General features: G+C 43.2%; 1 protein-coding gene across 1 annotated transcript in view; it reads right to left on the minus strand.

Annotated features, from left to right (window-relative positions):
- Window positions 1-22,491, minus strand: part of Ets98B (DNA-binding protein Ets98B) — a 33,917-nt gene that overhangs the window by 4,152 nt on the left and 7,274 nt on the right. The window contains exons 2-4 of the mRNA XM_066741882.1: window positions 4,403-4,797; window positions 3,652-4,301; window positions 2,867-3,021 (exon numbers count right to left, since the gene is read on the minus strand). Coding sequence (XP_066597979.1) covers window positions 2,867-3,021; window positions 3,652-4,301; window positions 4,403-4,797 — 1,200 coding nt within the window. The remainder of the gene's footprint in view (window positions 1-2,866; window positions 3,022-3,651; window positions 4,302-4,402; window positions 4,798-22,491) is intronic.

Here is a 22,491-nt window from a genome sequence, read left to right on the forward strand (position 1 = left end):
TCCTGTGGCGCGGCGGTCGAAGAGAAAGCGGCTGTTTCGAGACTGTTAAGACGCAACAGTCGTGTAGCCGTTGACCCACTTTGGTCCGGAGCTCGTCGGGGAGGACCAATCGTGTCGACTCGCACGTAGCCGTCGACCAATCGGCAGCCGCGCGATTCCGGGCTCGAACGCACCTTAAGATGCAGTTATGCGACTTCCCCGCAGCCGCGCGTCTTCTTCTTCTTCTACTCCTTCATCGCTCGCGAGAAAACGCTTCTCCTCCGTGACGCACGTGTGCACCACGCGCGTCTCAGATGTCTTTCGAAATCCTACGCGAGTCCTGCGCCAACGAAAAGAGCCGCGCGAGCCTACCTAGCTGAGCTCTTGAGCAATGTAGCCTCCCCTCTCCTTCCCTTCCCCAACGGAGACCACGTGTTCTCCCGTCCGGTCCCCCAAAATTCCTCTGGAACAAAGTCGCTTGCGTACGACCTCCCAATAATCTATATATGTATCTTTTTTGAAATCCGTCGAGATTTTACACGGATTCGAATTTTTGGAGGGGATTTCGAGGAATTCCGGCCGACCTTGAGCCAGATTTCGGTCTGGCTGGATAAAAACCGCAGCGAGAAATAATTCCCGGGACGAATTTTGGAAAGGTCGAGAGTGGTTTGATTGGAGAGACCGCGCAGGTACCGTTAGGCGTGCAATGTGGCTATTACATTATTGCGTGCTTACTCACACGCCGCGGCGCCGCTCTCTTGCACGCCCTTCGACGCGAATTACGCAGAATCGGACAGACGCACGATCATTTCCAGGAAATTCACTTTCACCGGACCTGGTCGGCCATTTCTCAACTCCAGTTCTCCGTCTGCGCCTGCGCACCACATTTCTCTTGCCCCTAACCTTCCGTTTGCTCCTTGCAACCAAACTTCTCTTTCCTATCGACCACTTTACCTTTCAGCAACTTTCGTCGATTACGAAAAGGGAGGAGAAAAATTGTATGGTTTTAGCGTTTATTTGAGAAACTTTATCGGGCCATAAAAAGGTGTGCGAGTGTTTGGTAAATATTCGAGACATCTAATGCAACGACATGGATAGTGGAATGACACTGCAAGTTGGCTGGAAAGGGGACAAACATAACCTCGAAGCGTCGAATTATTTGCGCGACAAAACTTCCGAGCATTGATAACGTCTGGACTGGCATATGTATACATATATTGTATTATAGTATGGTGTAGCTCGTACGGGGAACGAACAGTTGTAAATTCTCGAGACGGGCGGAGATAACCTTTCCGAAAAATGTTGCTGACGACTGCTGATCGAGATAAGAGCCAGCGAGCTTAACGAATCTGCTCGTTTCGAACTTTTCAGTCGAGGAACGTCAACAATTTTTTTCACCCACGATTCTACCGTCCGTAAATCAAAACACGTTCCGACGTGATCATCAATTTGTCGCGTTAACTGCTTCGAGCCAGCGACAAAGGCCAAATAAAATATTTTTCACGGATGATAGAGACGCCATAATTCCGGTAACCGAAAACTCTCTTATGTATCAGCAGAGCCACTATTGTGACGCTCCAGAATCACAAAACGTAAAAATTCATTTTCTTTGCGTAACTCCATAGATATCAATTTTTCCTTAAGGTGCCTTTCAATGCAAATACATAACTTGAGAAAGGTCCTATGTGCAAACAAAATTGACATCTCTTATATAGTTGGCGAGATAACACTTTTCTTATATACGTTTATTCGTCTATTCCCCAAGGTGCGGTAAGTGCCTTACCCTATACACACTCTACACTTATGCTAACGTTATGTTACGCTATTCCCAGCACAGATTCAGGATCCCGAAATGTCCCATTTTCAGAAATTTACAGAAATTGTGCGAAATATAAGCGAAAACCGGTAGTAGCCACGCGTAAGCCAAAAACAACAGCAAAAGAAAAAAATGAAGAAGTAGGTACTGTATATTATCCCATTTTAAGGAATACAAATAAATGGCCACGTTATGTATACTGTACTACACTATACCGAAAAGTGTGAAAATAACCAAACGACGACGTTGTGGGCGATGCGAGAGAAAAGCAGCAAACTTTATCTTTATCTTCGCTTTCGAATTTTTGTCGCGCATATTTTCGCTCGCTTATTATTTCAATTCCTCAGGTTATCGTCGCTTTTAAGCTAGTTGCACGATAATTACGATTCTGAAAAACAAAGTTTCTCACTTTTTTCAGCCACCACTCTTTTTTCCAGACACAAAAATGTAACTTGTTTATTCGTAAGTTTTTATGATTTGAAGGAATAAAAAGAAATTCGTAAAGTAACGAAGAATGCTGATGAAAGATTCGCGTTGTGCGTTTCCACGATACTACAGCTCTCCTCGCACCGGCGATTTATTGTGTTGGCGAATGCGTGCAGTTATTAATTGCTTCGTTAAATCTGCGTTCCAATTTACGGCTAATTATTGTCTCGCGGGTAAAATCGGTTAACGGTAAATGTTCAGATCGCGTGGGATAGATCGGCCTGGATGATCAAATGCAGATCGTTGTAAGAACAACAAAGCTCGATAAAATGAAATTAAAACTACAGAGAAAAACGCGAATGTATAAAAACTGTTGCTAATGGACGGCATAAATCGAATTAATCGGAACGATTAATGCACGCACTATACTGTACACTTTATTGTATCCAGCATACATATACATGCATATAGATTACGAGGCAGGCGATGATAGAAAAGAATGGGATTATTAATAGATAGCAATGAGCTATAAATAAAATGGCATAATTATTGTGGAAGAATGATAATGGGAGATTAGCATAAAAAAGGAGCAGTGGTGATGTGGGTAAGATGGATTATGGGTGAGAAATGTTAATTGATGATTACCTGCGGGGCCCTCTGGCAGAACTCTTCCTCGGTGAGGGAGGCCAAGGTTGCACCATCGACGTTAAAACTCTCCAACGGAACGGAAGGCAATTGCAATTGACGCCTGGCCCATTGGACCCACGCAGCCACATCAGCAGCACTCCAACGCCTTGGTTCTGCAAGCAAAATCAACGCAAATGCGATTCTTCGTGAAAATCATCGAGGAAACTTTCCCATGCAACATTATTACATCTCCAGCAACAACATGGATGTACACGATGGAAAATCTCTAAACGACCTTGGGAGAGGCCTCGAAATTTCGTAACCCGCGTGAAAGCACGCCTTGATGACTTTGTAACTTATTCCGTACGTGACATCATCTAAAAAGCGTCGTTTATATAGCTGGCCTGCGGCAAGGTAGCAAGAAGGTCTAACGGGGAATTACGCCTAGGGAAATCGCTATTCTTCGTCGCTTGAATTTTGTACGAGAGGAAAAAAGCAAACGCTCGTGAGAATTTTCAGCGATTCCGTTCAGCTGATGTTATCGGTGACGATTTATCCGAGTAGCATCAGTAGCGATTTATCAAATGTTACAATGGGCGAAACAAATTGTTTCCGAGTTTATGATTAATCGTGACTGAACAACCGTTGTTGTTCTTTTTGTTCTGTCATCGTTCAGTCGGTGTATAGCGTTGCTGGGATTGAAAATTGAATTTGTTGATTTTAATAGTGGAAAAATCGGTCGTAACTCGTGGCTTCCTGTCGGATCTAGGATCGTGAGCGGTATATAATATATATTTACCGACCTGGATGAATGCCAAGGGCGACACAGGTGTTGTCAAAGTCCTTTTGGAGTTGCTGAATGGCCAAGCTGAGAACCGACTCTATCTGTTCCCTGGCCAGGTCACCGACGCACTCGCCGGACTCCATGTCCTCGACGAATCCGGTGCCAACGCCTCCCAGGTCAACCGGACGCAGATTGTACTTCCGCTGGAAACTCGTGTCTCTCAAGACCTCTCTCAACAGTTGATGATCGCTCTTTTGGTTGTCCTTGAACAATTCTTCCTCCTTCTGCAGCGGATTAACGGTACCCTCGCTCCGAGGCCTGTCCGTCTTCGGGGCTTGGTTCCTTGTCTCTGGATAGTCCTTGCGGACCCCCTTGAAGAGGAGTTCCCTCAGTGGTGACGTAGTTTCGAATTCCAATGGTGCTGGTGACGAGGAAGCCGTTGAGGACGACGACGAGCACGTCGATGAATTATTACTGCTATTCGAACGTGGTTCCTCCTTGAACAAAATGTCCTTCAGTAAAGGATGATCCTGACCACCCAATTCGTCCTTCTTCCCGAAGAAATCCGCATCCAAACTGTTATAAATATCCTCCTCCGTCCGGGGCGGAGTGCACGGAACCGTGCAGTCCGTCGAGTCCTCCCTATAACCGAGACTCTCGGCCAAAAGTCTGCAATAAATTCGGAAAATCTCTCTTCAGGTTCCATTCGATCATAAAACTCTATACTTCCTACAGCTATCCGGTATAGGTAGGAGGAAAAAAAAAATTACCTGGATTCTTGGAGTATGGCGAGAAGATCGAGGCTCTTTTCGCGTTTGACGGGCTGTTTTGTTTCCGGATTTGGACTGGTGGGGTAGAATTGCGCACTCTGAGGACTTCTGGGAACGTAGTAGGGACTGGTGGGGTATCCTGGCGAAGCGTCCAGCGAGTAATTAGGCGAGAGGGGCAATTCGTTTGGAGTTCCTCCGGGATAAGGAGGACTTGGGTAAACGCTGGGCGATCCTGGCCTCGGTGAACGAGCTTCCTGCTTGATCTGCGTGGGTTTAAGAGCACTCTGAGCCGTGGAGATCCCGTAATCGTCCGGGAGCAGTGATAAATCGAATTGGAACGTGCTGTAATCGAAGGATGGCGAGAAGCCGGCTGCCGAAGGCACTGTCTGTGGCATCTGGAAGAAAAATTCAACAATAAAGTATTAATAATTGTTTATAAAAGCAGGACCCTCTGTGTCTTTCTTACTGGTTCCGACCGGGGCCGGCCGTAGGATTCTTTTCTTTCATCAAGATAGCGTTGAGCCGGTCTCGCGAGTGAACGGGGATAAATATGCAAGGAAATGAAATACGATGGTGGAAAGAATTTCTACGTTATACAGTGTATCCACGGAGTGGAGGGGTGTTTGATGGGAGTTGGCGGCGTGGAGCATAAAATGGCTATATAGATCAAAGCCCAGGGCGAGTTCTCTATACGAGAAAACACTTTCTACACTGGCTGTTGCTCGACTGGATGGACAGACACGGGCGTACCTAAGGGCCCGTTTATCTTGGGCCGCGTTTATTGCCCATCGTGCGTTTGACCTCGCGTCAGTTACGCTCCACGCGCGACCCTTGGGGCGATCTCACGCTCAAACACCACGAAAAACCATCGACTTATTGAATTCTCCCCCAATAGCAACCAAATGATTCTCCGAGGATTCCAGGAGGACCCTGAGGAGACGCGGACGAAATTTACTCTGCTTTTCACGGGGAGGAGCTCAGGGAGATCTCGAGAAACGAATATAACGTGGACCAGTTTCATATTGCTTAAGGAATATCGCTGCTACAGACGAGATTATCCGCGCAGGATTTAATTGGCGTTCCTTGATCGGGGAGGCTTATAACCGATAAAGTGAGCATTTTTTTTTCGCCAGCCAAGGGGGTCCCGGTCACTTTCCCCGGGGTAGGTGGACCTAAGAGGCCATTTATCTCGTCGTGTGTTTATGGCTCGTCGTGTGTTTGACCTCGCATCAGTTTGTTACGCTTTGTAAGCCCATTACAACGTTCCCAGTGCATCTTTCCTTGGCCAGGCGGGGTCGCGTCTGACATTTTGACGTAGTGCCCCGCAAAGGTCGACGCGAAATAAACGATTACACTCATACACACAGGTAGGATAGGTAAGCGTGCAATATTGTACCCCCACTCTTATCCCCCACCATCGCCCAGCAAAACGATCGGTCTCGCCAGATAGCGAAGTAGACACAAAAGCTAGTCATCTTTTTCTTACTCTTCTCTCTACCTTACCTTTGTATATCTCCCTACCCTTTTCTTCTTTTAATTCTCCCTCTCTCTACAACTTTTTGCTTTTCTACTAGTCACTCACTCTCTCTTTATTCCATTCACATCGAGTCACTTCAATCGACTTGTGCTGACAAAAATTTGTTACTATTATTTTTTAATAAATTCCATTCAATTTTCGTTCAAATTTTCCCTATATTTTATTTAACGGTGTAAAAACAATAGACATGGACCACAAAATTGCCCACCATTGTTCTTATAATTTTATAAAAAATTGTCAGTCTATATTACACCTTCGTATTTCCCTGACACTTTCTACTTCTGATTTTCCCTCTTTCTTTAATTTACCTCGAGAAAAAAATATTCAAAGTTCACGAAAAAACTATTAAATTCCAACATTGTCTTAATTTTGTTACTCTTATATTAGCTCGATTTCTCTCCAGTTTCTTCTTCTCCGAGTCTTCCCCCTGCAATTTTATTTCTCTAGTAGTTCCCCCTCTTTATTCAAGCCATTTAACCCAGGCTGGAGAACGAAAGTCCCCAATGATGCTTCCCAAGAGAAAGAGAGTGTTTATCTATGCTGATAGAATCGGCGAACGGCATTTTCGCAAGGAGAAGAGAAGAAGGTAACGGGCCACTTCTGGTATAGAACGCTGAAAGACTCGCGCCGATAGCATTCGCGTATGAATTATTAATTTCGGCGACTGGACCCTGGAGGTTACTCTACACACTCCAATTCACGCCACCGAAAAGTGCACGCCCTCCCTCCCTCCGCTAAGAGATTTTATTTCGAGATCCAGCAAAGAATCCATCATGCCAATCTCGTCCAATCATCGTAATGATACTTCGATCATTTATCCAATAATACCGATTGGAATCATTCGCAATAATGCTATTCCCGACGTGCGTTTTATCTCCGCAAGCATTTTTTTCCTTTAAAAGTTTCTCTCTTTTTTATTGCTTCAAAAAAGATTTTTTGCCGAGTTTTTCGAGTCAACCGGCACGCATTTCGAGACGATGGCATATTTTTGTGATATTACGGAGATCTGCAAGCGCGTTGCTTGTTTATTGGCTGTTTAGTAGGTTAATGAAGATTACATCTAATAATAGAACGATGCTACTCGGCTGGCAGTGATTGAAGATAACGAGAAGCAACAATTAAGCGAATAATAAATGTCTGTTTAGTAGTAATAATAGTAGTAGCTGTTGCTGCGTTGTAGTGGTAATAAGCGAGATAGTTGCAATACGAGTTTCTACCATCTTTTTTTTCATTCCACGTATCACGTGGTTTTTTTTATGACTGGTAGGATTGGTCTCTGACGTCATACGAGTGACGTGGCCAGACAGTGCAGCACGCTCGTTTCTCAGGAAATGCCCACACGTCTTATGTGGTGAATATACACGTATTGGAATGCAAAAATGTAGTATAGAGGATTTCTTATACGCTAACTCCATTCTTCCCCCTGCTTAACATTTAATTGGATTAATTCGTTACAGCTTTGCTGTGAAATAAATTTCGAGTTTTTGCTCCTTTATCAATTCTATTGTATTAATTTATCGGTTCAACCGACCGTTCATTTTTCAGTACAGAAAATTTACCAGGTATTCGATGGAATCTATATAGTGATTTCTGAATGTACACAGTGCACGTTCGGATAATTAAGTTGATTTAGAGTCGTTAAGCTGCACGCTTAACGAAATTGTGCAATTTGCTTTCGTAAGAGATTCGATTATTGCGCCAGACTTTTATCTCGGAGCTTATTGATGGTAAAAAGGGAAAACATAATCTGACTCACGTGTACAATTTTTATCACTTATTTCCAGACTCATTCAAACTTGCCGCACGCTTCGTCTAGGAACGACTGCTTCAAAAATTGTTTATTGAGAGAAAATGTTAATATTTCCTGAATAATTTTTCAATTTTAATCTCATTTGAATTTTACTGTTTCTTAGAAAAGGATTAACACTCTCTTTGGATGATTCTTTGATTTTTTAAACACTTCTTAAGAGCAAGAGCAGCTCGATTGATGCAAGACGAAAGAACAGTAGTGAGGGAATCAAAGAAACTTGAAAATAACAATTTGATGCTCCAGCTAATTTTAATGACTGTTAAAAAAATACTTTTATCTCGAGGGGTTACACGATAGCATAGTCTATTATCGACCTTATCGAGAGAGGTAAAACTACGTTTACTTTCGCAGCGATTAATTTATCTCAGTTTTGTAATAATTACATTTTCGGACTATGGCCATTCCAGCTGACACTGCTGGTCAGGGTCTCGCGACCCTAGGTCAAGATAGCCTACGATCTCTCAATTCGCCAGATTTCGTCACATCGAGAGGTCAAAAAAATCCAAAAGATTCGCTTGTAATGCAAAATTACACTTTGTATGATTCTAATCCGGAAAATTTGTTTGACTCGATTGACTCTAGTATTTGGAGTATATGTTACAATGGCCCAACAGACAATTCTTTCACACGAGCATCAAACTGTCGTCTCGCCACTCTGGGTCAAACAGCCTGAAATGTTCTAATTTGTCCAATTTCGTCTCAGAGAAAGTTAAAAAGTCCGAGAGTATCACTCGCAGTGCCAAATAGCTTGAGAGCCGAAATGACTCCAATTTAGAAAATTCAGTTTGATTCAAACGAATCTTATACCGGAACTTGTTACAATAGGACAATAAAAATCTGGTACGCGCGAACATCGAACCTATGGCCAGTAACGCTCGAAAGTTTTCGAGTTCGCTGACCTCGCAAATTACAAGCGGACGAATCAAGGACTTATTGCTGCAACTTTAACTAAAATTCTTTAAAAAAAAAAGCCTAAAATTCTCTATCGCCTTTATAATTCAAGCTTTTTCATTCGCCTGGCACATCAAAATTCCAAACGTACGTGAATTCTGACTCTGAGAGTTCATTGACTCTAATAAGCATGTGAAATAAAATCTGACGTCATTGAAATAGGAAAGAGTTCTAGGATTAGTAATTTTTGCTGGTCATTGCTGAATTATATACATTTATTTTGTAGTATTTCGTTAGACAATTTTTAAGGCTATCTTAAAATTGTTTCTCGGTGAAAGTTTACATTTTCCCCTTTCATTCAATATTTTGAGTATACCAAAATCTTATCTATTGACCAGCCACTCGGGCCCATCAAACGATGGACAAACCACAAATTAAAGTATAAAATAATCATTGATTGACAGAAAATACAAGAAAAATTATTTCCGCACAGGAGAACCATCGTTTAATCGGTTAACTTGTGTTCATAGAACGGTGAATGATCGTCGTCTATACCAAAGGAAGAGATCGTTCTTTCTCTTTATCGATAAATTGAAAATGAGAAAAGAAAAAAAAAAACAGAACTATAGAGATATCTGATCCATTTATCTCTCGATCTGTACGTACGACAGTTGTCTCATAATATCTGCGTGTATCCATCTTGTTTACCCGTTACTAAACATCTCTCGACCTCTACAAATGCGTTTTTCTCTCCACCCACGCCTCTCCCTCCCCCTCTCACCAATATTCATCCATTTCCACGCTCTCGTCTCCTCCCATGCCAAGAATCTTCAGTGACAAGGACGAATCTGCTCCGTGAGTCGACATGACTCGCATCGTGTGCTACGAAAGATTCTCCTTCGCTCTCTGACCGAGAGATTAATCGTCGAGAAATGTCAAATTTTCACTTCCTGACTCGTGCAAATCCCTTTCCCTTCCAATTTTTTCCGTGAGAAATGAGGGAAATATAAAAGACAGTCGATATACTGATTTTTTATAACGACTGTGATTACCATTAATTATTGTCATAGGAAATCGAAAAATACAGGGAGATTTATTTGGGGAATTGAAAAATTGCTACTCTGCGGCAAATAAAGGATCAGCCTACTTTTGAATGGCTATACGAATAATATATGGAGAGTTGGCAAATTTAAATGGAAGCTCTAGCTGCGAGAGTTTAAAAGGGAATCGAGTTGGATTTTTGCGATAATTTATCGATCGACGCTTATAACGTCCTACGCATCCCGTGTTGCGTGTCCAAGAATGGCAAGTGCAATAACAATAGCATCGCGACTTTATCGCTGCTTAAACTCTCGAGCTTTCATTTCTTACAAATGTTCTATTTCCGCCCACGTACTTCCCTCCTTTTCACGGAGAACCCGTCCGTGCAGCCGGAGGTCCACTTTTACTTTGTGATTTTCGTGTTGCATACGCATGCTACATGTAAAATCATTCAAAAGAAGGAAAAATCAACGAGAAACGCAGAGATTATGGAAAAGGCACAAATTTATGATTTTTCGATATGAGTCGAACATTCCTTCGATTTCTCCATTTTCCAACATCGAATATCGCAAGATTTATAGTTTGCTTTGGAACGAAGGGACGCGCGACTAGTGGTAGCGAAATATTTGATAACAATGCACCCCCCCCCCTCCCCTCCTACTCCTTTCTCAACTAGCCAACAGCGGACAAAAGCAGCTCTTTGCCGTTTGATACACGCGCCGTTTTATGTCCTATTATGCAGTATCACGTTACTATTTACGCTATCGCGGCTCCCTATTTATTTGTCCTATACCCGCTCCTTACAGTCTCAGCCTTTCCTCTTCCTCCGTTCTTACCCTTGATATCTCTCACTCTCTCGCAATATTCTATTCTTATTCTCTCTTTCTCTATCCCATTCCTATCTCTAGACATTCAAATCCTATCGTACAGATGATAAAATTATAGTCGGCTAATTCTACTCGCATCATTGATACATCGGCCAATTTTTGCCAGACGGATTGAACGACTATTTACATTCAGCAAAGTTGGTCACTCGATTCGCGAATTTTAATAAATGACGCGTGTAGCTGCAGGTCGTCACTCAAGCTTTTTTCTACAAATGACCACGCCCATTGGTCCAAAATGCGAATGGCTGAAGCGACGCACGGTTTCGAAAAAAGCCTGCGAATCCTTCGTTTTCCTGTGGAGGGTAAAGCTGGAGCCGCATAATCGAACGATTCAATTCCGCGAAGGGATCCTTAGGGTCGATCTTATCCGGATGCCCTTTCGAATCCAGGCCAAGTTCGATTTCGAGTCGGACCAGCGTATTCCGAGGAATCGAACGAGGCTTCGATCGTATCGACTTCGATTGTTCCCACACGAACTAACAGAGCACGATGCTTCCTTTCTATTGTTCATATATATACACGGGAATGCTGATAACGCCTTGCCCTTGCATCCCCCTATCTCCCACTCCCCGTCTAAGGGGGGCGGGGACAACTTTTCTCTCTGCCCTTTCTTTCAGCATCCTCTTCTCCGCTCTCCCTATGAGATTTTTTACGTCGATATTTTAATCAACCACCGCCCGGAATAAAGTCCGTGCCGTCGAAGGATTTTTACTCCACATCCCCCCCCCCTCTCTCTCTCTCTCTCTCTCTCTCTCTTTCATCTCCTCCCTCCAACTTTTATTTCTCCTACTCCGTCGATCGATACAGCGATACGCGATCGACTTGTATATATCGCTCGATTCAATTTTTGAGTTAATTTTTTTTCTCCTCCACGATAATTAATCGTAGATAAAAAAAGCAAATAACTGGACGACACGTATAGGAGTGGCTGACAAAAATAACAGAGCGAAATGTCCAAACTGGAATAGTTCAAACTGATGTATCTCTATTCACGATCGATTTCTGTCGACTCCTTGTGACCGCATCCGGTTTTACGATGATAATATGTACGGCTGATTGCGTAATTTCGACTCATTTCTATTTTGCGATATTTGTGTTAACTGGTTGATTAAAGACATTGTTAACCTCTCGTGGTTCCCCTTGAATTCTGAATCCTTCCACTCTGTTTTTTTTTTTTTTTTTTTTTTTAAATCAGACTGTTTTGGTTGACAAGTTAATTGAAGAAATAATATTGACACGGTGATAGTCGTAGTAAAGAATAATGGAGGGGGGGGGGGGGTGGATGTTGAAGAAGAAATCTGAAAGATGGCGCATCGCACGCGAATCGAATGACGTCAAGTTAACCTTAATTATCAAACAGACCCGTGTCTCTTGCACAATGTACCAACTGATGCGGCGAGATAAAGAGGAAACCTATGAATGCCTAATAAGCGAAAATTCGCAGATTTTTATCTCGAATCGTATGATTAACGGTCGATTGATCTATTAGCGCGTAGTGAAAGAGCAAAAGTTACAAGATCGCACGTGGCTCCGAGTCGAGTGCCTCCTCTATACATCTCAAATTGCTTTTTAAGAACGACCGTAGAAAAAAGTTTATAACACTGGTAGACGAGATGAAGCGATAAAATTCGACAAAAAATCATAACGATTTTACTGCGGACACAAAGACGATTACGAGAATCGTTAAATGGTGAAATATATGTGTACAAGAAAAGAAACGAAATTTTAATCTTTCCATCGAGAGATATTAAAATGGTTTCCATGCTTCCATTAATGCGCCCGGCTAATTGCGAAGGAATAAACTTGAAATTAATATTGCTCTCGCATGTATATCTCGCACGGGAAACAAGGTCAACCATGCGAGTATTCGGTATCGGATTAATACCCCTTCCCCACTCTCCGGTTGACCAGTTCACGCATCGCCAAGACAAAAGCAATCTCGATTTTCTTTTCACTTCTTTCTCCACCCCAACGAAGCATCGATCTATTCAATAATTATTCGTAATTAACGCTTTTCTCTATTCGACTCGAAAAGATATTTCCACTAAAAAGAAAAAAAAATACAGCAGCAATTTGCGAAGAAGGATAATTAAAGTTTTTCTAAGCTATTGTACAATCGTATTTCCAGTTTTCTCTCGTGTATTTTTATATTTCCGTCTTTGCATCTCGCTCTTTCCCTCTGGATTATCCCCACTGCTCTCGCTTCTTGCCCGTCTGTTCCCCACTCTCTTGCTCGATCCTCTCACCAAAGGAGCAACGAGGAGGAATGTAGGAAGTTGCCTGTCATGTGCCACGGCGATTTGGAAAACCCGAAGTGGCCGACCTTGAAAGTGTCAGCTCGTTCTCCGAGCGAAAGGCTAGAGGGGGGAACGTATTGGCGGCGATTCACCTGTTCCAACGTATACAGCAGCGTCTTTCGTTGTATTGCAACGCATACGTGTCACCCACCAACTGCAATTTGTCCACTTTGCGTTTCTGCATCGTGAGAAATATTGCCGTTTGTAAAAAACGATGAAAAATCTTCTATCATATCCCTCTGAAATTACGTCTGATCAGTAACGCGCTCGTACCACTTGGCTTTTCGACGCGTTAACGCTGAGCAAAAAATCGTTGCGGTAGAAAAGTTGGAGCGACGCGCGTACGTGGATCGAACCATGGGCAAACGATTCAGCCAAGTAGAAAAGGAACTAAATCTAGTATACAGACACATTAAATTATTGGTATTGGATTGAGCAATTTGCTTCATGGACTGACGTATATCGCGCCGGAACGAGGAAGGGAATTCAAGGAAATTATATCTTCGTTAGAGCAGGATAGATGCTTGAGTGTAGCCCATATCGGAAAGAGAGGGAGAGGGAGAGGGAGAGAGAATAATGAGAGAACTGCGTTAAAGTGGAAAGAGATACAATGATCGGACAAAAAAAGGAGAAAAATCGACGTCTGCGCAGCTAAAGAGAATTATAAGCGACTAATGGGTTAAAAGCCCCATCCGAAAAGTGTCCTAAATAAGACGACTTTGTTATATTGGCAAAAATTACTTTATTAGTGTTAAAAAGTAAATTGGACATGAAAGTATAATAATAAACTACCGGTTAAACAGGCTAACGCTGTGTGCGAAACCTTTCGTGGCACATGGATAACAAAATGATATTTTGAAGATATTGAAATTGGAAATAAAGTCGTTGCGGAAGAGAGTCGAGGAGAGATAGAAGGATAGTTGCGTTAAATGAGAGAGAGAGAGAGAGAGAGAGAGAGAGAGAGAGAGAGAGAGAGAGAGAGAGAGAGAGAGAGAGAGAGAGAGAGAGAGAGAGAGTGAGAGGAGAGGGGGGGGGGGGTAATGTTTGGGTGAAAGGGAGAAAACGGAGCGTTTTACTCGAATGCAGGTGAGAAATGAGTTTCGTTGGGAGAGAATGATGTCTGAGAGAGTAAAGTGAGATGGAAGGATGCTCGTAGGGCTGGCCCATAAATCGGCGTGACACGCGGAAAGCGGTAAAGTGGACGCCATTAGGCATCGCCGGCGCTTCTCGCTTGTTCTCCGAGCGTGTAAGTCGTGCCGAGTTGGTTTCGCGCTACTCGCGATTTCCAGAGCGGCACGATAAATTGCGCTCGACGCGTTAAATAAACCGCCGCTGCCGCCGGGATTGCGAAACGAGCCGATACTCTCCTCCAATCCTCACCCCTCCCCCATACCCTGCATTGCACCTCATGCTACAATTCAAGCCAAGGAGAATTAATGCCTCCTGCTCACCTGGCAATCCTTACAATTGGCGCTCCTCAAACGGCCCACTTGTTCGCTTTAAACGCCGGATTAAAACATTTAGTAACAGCTGTTACCTTGCCATAAAACAACACGTGCGTATAGAAATCTTTCTTTCCGTTATCGATATCTTAAAAAATAGTGGATAAACGCGAAGAGTGGCGTTGTTGGATTATTATATCAATGAACCACTCGTATGTGAATACGTGTTTATTATTTTTACATTAATTAGATGGAGCGTCGAGTGTGCACTCGGCATATTTATCGGAGAATGTTAATGTTTATTGGACGTGGCTAATATTTTTCTGCAATATACACAATTAGTTCCGTAGAGCGACCGCTAATCCTGGGATTCGCTCAGTTATCTCTCTCTCTCTCTCTTTCTTTTTCTTGCTCAGCCATCAGTGATTAATTAAAGCGACCCGCATGCAAGCGTCGTAATTAAAACAACACGCGAGCACGTGTCCCTGTTCAATTTCTACTAGCCATCCGGGAATTATTCGTAACGAGCGGTCATCAGGTGGCGCGATATGCAAATAACGCTAGAAATCCGCCATTATCGTTCCCCGCTCGATCCGCCATATTTCTTTTATTTCTCTCGTATCTTCAGCGCCATCCACTTCCTTTCCCCGTTACACGCATTTTCTGAATTTTCTCTCAAATGCCTCGCCTCGCCTCGCCTCCGCCTCACCGTTACCTTTATAATTCATCCCGTTGGTCGAGGATTAAAACCAGATTAAACGCTAAATTACCTTGCACTCGCTTCGTCATACACAATACGAATTCGAGATAGAAACATTTTTCAGCTTCAGTTTGATCCACGAGAATTCGGATTGGAGTACGCAAGCTGACAAATGTCTGCAGGATTAACGGGATTTCTCAAGAGGCTGCAGCAGTAAAAGCTCGAAAATTGCTATTAAGATATTTGAGGTTATGTCGATAGAAAATCTTCCGATTGTTTTCCCGCTATTTGTTTCTATTTTAATCACGGTGTAAACGCACTAACGGTACTGCAGTATACCTCTCGCGTCCGAACCGTTGAGATGAAAAGCTTCGCGGATACCAAACGGGTCGGATTAATAAACGCTAGCATTTTAGCGAGCCTCGTTAATGGTGATTGGGAATTAGCAGCAACGATTGTCAATCGATGAGGCGATAAACGAGAAAATTAACGGACTCCCCGCAAGATCTTTCGCATTCGCGATAATTTACTGCCGCTAATTATTGGCTGGCAGCGCACGTTAGACGCTCGAAGAAAACTGGACCTTGAATGGAGAACGTTCCTCGATCTCTTCCCGGCCGCCATATTGCTTGCCTCTGTGTGCGTGTGCGATTGGAGGGATTCGGAATTCGTAACATATAAAAAGTCTAAGAAAGAAACAGTGACATTTATTAATATCAAGGGGATAAACTATACATATGTGTGCATGGCTATAGAGATTTAACGAAAATAAATTCTAACCTGAAACTTGATTAGAGCGCGAGAGTAAGTCACCGAGATGTAGGTAAGAGGAGAGAAAACGAAGGAGGGAAAAGGAAGAAAAAACGTTGAAATATATGTTAAGTGGATTTAGCGATGAAAATGATTTAATCTAACTGTATATCGTGCTTGATATTCATTTGAGCTGCAAGATTCGCGCACGGCGCTCCTAAATTTAAATTGAATTAAGCTGAAGAGGCATATATAAGCACCGCGTGATCTCTTCTTTTCCTCTTTCTCTATTTTTCGCTCTTTTCCCCTCTTCTCCTCGAGACGCCTCGCTCGCGAAGCGAGAAAGCCGAGAGAGATGCGAGAATCGAAAACTCAACGCACTCGCCCTGCGTGCACGTGGCACGTACACGTACGGGTCCGCGTTTTATTTTTCAGCCGGGTAACGTTCACGGCATATTTTATACTCGCTGACTTATGTTTAATTCAGCGAAACACACCGTGCTATTCGCAGTTCGCATACGGCCAATGCGGGAAGATTGAGCAGAGATTGGCCCAAGTCCGAGAGAGGGGCGATATGCAGAAAATCCCTGAAACGAATTCAAAATATTCAATAATTCAACGATCCTTCTTTTAATTCCTCCCAGCGGTTATTACCGCGACATACACAAATGCAAATTCGTCACTTGCTTGCTCCATTTCCCCCTCCAACCTCCTACCCCCTCATCGTACAACTCTGTAATTAACATTTTCGTTAAATCTGAACACACGTATACAATTTTATTACTCGAATACTTTATTCGTCCCAGCGTATTTCTTTAGTTTTTACTCACGCACAAGTGGAAGAGTCTTGGTAATATTTGTTATAAGGACGAAGAGAATAATGAGGAACGATAATTCGATTAATTAAGAGATTTTTTTGTCGATAAGGTAAATACATATTTATGTAGTAGTATCTTGAATCGTAATTGATGAAAATAGCTCGGTTGAAAGATCGAGGAATATTTGTCACGAGTCATCGCTAATCGAAATAATGCTTTGGCATATAGTCGTTGTCTCTGGGAATCGAGGAAAGACAGGAATTTCTGGAATGTTCCAACAAAATTCCTATATCGACGGAGGAATAAGCGATCTTTCGAAAAATTTAATCAAACCATATATATATATATATATATAACACCATACTCCTACTGGATTTTCATCGATACAATAGTTTTGGATTATTTAGAAAAACAAATAAATTTTACTCTATACACTCTTAATTGGCTTCTGTCGCTCATCATTGGTATGATCTTAATATATAGACGGTATTCGAATGACACCCTGTATATTTATATCTATGGTATTCGAGAAGACGAGTTATAACTGACAAACGCAAAGCTAAAAGAAAGTATGAATGAACAAAGAGAAAGTCTCGCGGTGCAGTTGTGTGCCATTTTCGACTCTAGGAAAGTTGTAAGAATATCTCTAGACTTTGAGGATTTGCCTTAATCGCGGCAAAAACGTTTAACGCCAATGGAAAACTCTGTAAAATTCCGCGCAGCGACGGTCGGATCGCACTTGGACTCTAAACACAATTCCCCAAAGCAGAAGAGAAAACTTTAATCGCGTGGGAGGAGCATAACTTCTCCCACACACGCGCGCGCAAATATACGTTGCAGAGGAGTGGATGGACACTTCCGAGGCAAAACAAAATTTACGAAGGAAAAATGTTTTTCGCGCGAAGATTCGAGTGGATGAAAATTGAAAGATTCCACGGCGAAGTGAAGAAAGAGATAAATTTCAGCCAGCGGAACCAGCCAAATGAGATCCGAACCATTTTTCCACGGCTGCTCGTATAAAATACGCAATGGTGCTGTAAAATGGAGAATAGACCAAGTTTCAGAATGGGAGAGCTGTAAAATGCAGTTTTTCCACGTTGATTTAAGCGCGATCTTGGTGTCAGTATCGACAAAAGATTTTTTTTTTTCGTTATACGAACGGTGCAAAAATTTGTACAATGTTGGACAAGGGATAGCATATACCTATATAGGATCGGCCGTGGTAAAGATGTCATTTCGCGCGTGAAAAACCGAATTTCGCGCGTGGGTGTCGATTGGAGGTTTTGGTATTAGCTATTCTGCAAAGAGCAAAAGGGATGGAGCTATAGGGTGGGCGAAGTGTAGCAGTCGCGATCTCGTAGAAGAAAGAAAAGACATTGCCTCCTCCGCAGGGCGTGCCTTTGGCGCGCGCGCCCGCGTAGCGACAAATATCTTCCAAGTGGCACTTTAATCGTTATACTCTCGCTATCGGTCCACCAGCATTGTGAAAGACCTTACAAAACACAGACCGTTATATCAAAGCCAGCGCGCACGCTCAAGCGCACACGCGTATTGCATTCTCATGAGCAATGTAGTCAATAAATGTAATCTCGAGAAATTCATGGCCTTGCAAACTCGTTGATAATAAAGTGTGTGAAAAAAAGAGAAGAATTCTCGGCAGCTGAGAATGTTTGACTTCTCTCTCTCTCTCTCTCTCTCTCTCTCCTTTGGCAAGGTCAAAAATGTTCGTTTCGTCTCGCTGTGAAGCTGGCAAACTCGTTGATGCTGCGGCCGAGTGTATTTCCTAGTAAAAAGTATAGGATGGGGGAATGAGAATAAGAGATTCGAGCCGAAGGTAAAGCGAGCATCGAAGGAAAAACGAATAGAGGGCATGGATTAATTTTGCTGGATGGAGCGAGAGTCGGAGGATGAGACACGAGTGGATGTAAATAATTCATAAGTATCGTATGGGTGCAGAGTTGACAAGCGTGGTTGAAAGAAAGCTTTGGCTTCGGCTTCGACTTCGGGTCTACGTCGACTCGGTCCCTAGTTCCGAGTACCAATGGAGGAATCCCGCTATAAACATTGGCGTTGCACACGGGGCAGCGGGCAGCACGACGAGACTGGTCCCGGTATTATAATGGATTCAAACTAAGGGTTTGTATTGAGATATCAGTATGTGGCCCGAGCACCGGTAATGGCCCCTCGTTCTCGGAACCTCCTGTGTATATCCAGAGCAGATACGCGCACTCTCGTTCTCGCGTTATGCAGCCACCCGTACGCCGTGTGGTCCCTACATAATGTACTCATTCCATCCCCTCCCCGCAACACTCTCCATTTCGTCCTTTTTCCCCTTTGTCCGTTCTCCACCTCCCCTTAACCGCGCGAAAACTATACTACCAATTCCGATTCACTTTCTTTCAACTCTTCCTATATGCGCATGCATTCTTCATTATTACTAACTATATTTACTTTATGCTCCGGCATAAACCGACTGTAATTTATTTTCTTAGAAAACAGTAATTGTTGTTATTTTCCAAAGACATTTTCTTTCTCGCTAAAATTTACCAGCGCCATTCGACTCTGAATTTTCAAAGAGGTCAAGTTCCACGGACGTATCACGTGATTAATAGTGTCCAGAGTGAGAGATCGAAGGGGAGCAGTGACGTATTCGCGACGATATCTGGCAGAATTTGCTTGGAGAACGTATGTTTCTTTTGTATAATGGACTCTCTATATAGGAAGGGTCGAAAACATGACGGTGGGAGAATTTGAAGAAGAGACAAGAGTCGATTTCAGGCAGCCGCTAGAGGGCAGTAATGGCGCATGATCGAGTGTGGATAAAAAGTAAAAGAAAAAAGGTTTGAGAAAGAAACGAACCGAGAGACTGCGAGTAGAAAAATAAGATGGAAAACTGCGGTCACGAATGGTGAGAGGGTTGGATATCGTAAATCAGTATCGAGCTATTCTATTCAAATGAAACTTCCAGTTCTTCGGGACTCATACGTCTCTCTTTTTTCTTTTTCTTTTTTTTCCTTCCACGTCTCTTTCTCTCTCACTGCCTGCATTATCTTACTTCTACTCCTTTCTATTTCCATGTGTGTATTTTCCCGCTCCCCTCCCTTCCCAATCGTGAGCGGTAATTCAGCCATTACCAAACGGCGTTTCCATTACATCGAGCACGTGCTGCTGCAAAGCCCGATCGATCGGTACTTTTCACAGCTTGGCGCGCGAAACGGCAGTTCCAAGTAGGATCATTAATGTCAATCAGCCACCAATAAACTTTCCTTTCTAAGATCCACTGGTTCCTCCGAGAGATCGATATAAAATCTTCCTATTTATGAATGCAAGTGTTACTTTGTACAACTCCAACCTGATAAATCGTTACACTGCGCGTATAATTGTATTTTTAACTGTACTTTAATTGCCCACAGCCGCTTATTCTGGTTTGTCCGCATGCTATAATTATTTTATACTAGAATATATACTACGTCCCTCCCCCTCCCCCCGCTCTCTATCACAAACCGTGGATAATTCCTTTCCAATAAGGAGCAACCAGATTCCAATTGCTTTTGTATCTTGATTTACAAATATTCTATCCGTAAGGTTTCTACGTATCGCCATAAATAAATCCTGTCGTGGCAAATCCACAAACGAGATCGCTCGCGCCGCTCGAACAAATTCCCTCAAATTAATGGGCTGCGACTGTGTAACCAAACAACAATGCCAAAGGTTTACCTATACAAATACATGCATATATTTTACAGTTAGGCCAAAAGAATAACATTATCAGTGGACACATGTGAGATAAATAAAGTGCGGAACGATCTTGAGAAATACACCGAGACTTCTATATCGCTATTGCGCAGGAAACGATAATGGACAAATTACGAATTAATAAATGCCAGCCTTGGTAAGTGCGGCGTATGTGTGCTCGAAACGGAAGAATTATAATAATTATCATAATAATAATAACAATAATCATTATCGTGGTAATGATAAAAACGATGAGAGCCTTAAAAGATGACATTATCGACGAGCTAATAGAGAGAGAGAGAGAGAGAGAGGGGGGGGGGGGGGGGTAAATATGAAGGTGGAAAAAAAGGAAGGTATGTTAACGCGGTGATTATGGTTGTCGAAATATTTGGCGGTAATTGGATTGGAGAGGCTATCCTCGGGGGGCTATTTCATCCCGAGGTGGTTCGGTCTCTCTGTTAATTCATTAAAGTCACTCGCAAAAAATCATGCTCCATCTCAACGCGTCCGCGCTGTTTTTCCGAATCGTCTCGAATTACCGTTCGGTTGCCTCTCCTGGAACCTGTAGAGGGGGGAGGGGAGGAGGAGATGCAGAGAGAACGCCGGCGACGGCAATAAAGTCGCTTGACTTATCGGGTGCCGCCGAGATAACAGGGTGTAGAGGAAGGTGCTAACCGGTGGGGACCACTCGTAAAACGGTAAACTGCACCCGCCAGACGAGCTGCCCGCGCATCCGACCAGAGAATCGCGCTATTTTCCTATTTCCTTTTTTCCTCCACCCACTTCCGCTTTACCGACAAATATCATTTTCTCCAGTCAACGATCCTTTTCATTCTGCACCGGAACAAACATGTACGCGCATCAATTCCTTCAAAATTTCCCCCCAGAACCAACGACTCGCTTCTTCTCGGCTTCGACCAATAGCCGATTAATTGTTCAATGATCGATAACCGGTCACGAATATTGTGAATGATTTCGTATATCGCGAACAAACAAGTACGAATGTCGAATTAATTGCGACGCGGATCATTCCCCCCTCTACTGTTAAAATAGCAGAGGAAGAGACGGTCGGTAGGCGATTGGGGATGGATATGGGGAGGGGGGGGGGGGGGAGGTGGAAACTCGTCCATTAAGGCTGTGTGTTGTGTGTTACGGAGACTCGGTGGCTCCTCGTATGTAGGCGACTCGGCAGAAACAGCAGCGCGATTCAACATGGTTAACGGTAAAGTCACGTACCAAAGAAACGCAGTTGCTCGTTGCTTCTTCGAGCGACTCCTGGGGCGCTGCTGCTCTCTACTCGACAGAGTCGCGTATTTTTCTCCAACTTGTAAATACTTCTATCCGATCGTAAGAATCCAAAACTTTGCACTCGCACGCGTCTATATCCAACTCCTATACGCTTCTTTTTTTTCTTTGTCGAACTTGCTGGGTCGAGGCTTGCGCCTATTGGCCCACTATCTTCTGTACCAGAACGATAAACGTCCACGCGCCTGGCGCACATGATCCGTGCAAGTCTCGCGCAGTCATAACCTCAACTCCTGCATCTTTAACACTTTCCTCTGCTGTTACACGTTTCTTGGAACGCTGCCAAATTCACGACCTGCAGACCATTGTGGATTGCATTGTTGAGACTGGAGTAAAGGAAGTAGTTGTCCTTGAGAGAACTACGAGTTGCAGTCTTTCTATGGGAAATGTCTAATTTGCACCCTTCTTGTCGACAATGAGCCTACTGAGTTTATTACGAATTCCCTCCAAGCTATATGGATTTTTCGAATCGGTCGAGCTTATTGATCAAACTGTAAGATTTAATTGGCGAGATAAATCGGGATTTAATATTAACGATCCTTAAGGAAGATAAGACGCGTATGATTTACGAAGGAATGGCTTAAATTGAATAAATTCGGTAGCGTTGTATCGCTAATGGGATTTAATTAGCATCTTTAATCGAAGCGAAGCTCGAGTTGCTTTGTGAAAGTGCGGCGATACAAATTGGATCAAATGCCTGTTCTTGAATGCTTTCTTATTTGTCTGCTCCGTAACGCGCACGTATAAATTTTATTTTCTACCCGAGTCTGTGAACCGAAATTATAGAATTTTTTCCAATTTATGGCCTTCTTACGGTTTATCCGTCGAACGTCACACAACGTTAACCGTAATTACTTGCGCGGGCCTTAATGGATT

This window comes from Prorops nasuta, unplaced genomic scaffold (genome assembly GCF_024137725.1).
Source record: "Prorops nasuta isolate Cenicafe-Biocafe unplaced genomic scaffold, Cenicafe_Pnas_1.2 PNAS00027, whole genome shotgun sequence".
In the NCBI taxonomy this organism is placed as follows: domain Eukaryota; kingdom Metazoa; phylum Arthropoda; class Insecta; order Hymenoptera; family Bethylidae; genus Prorops; species Prorops nasuta.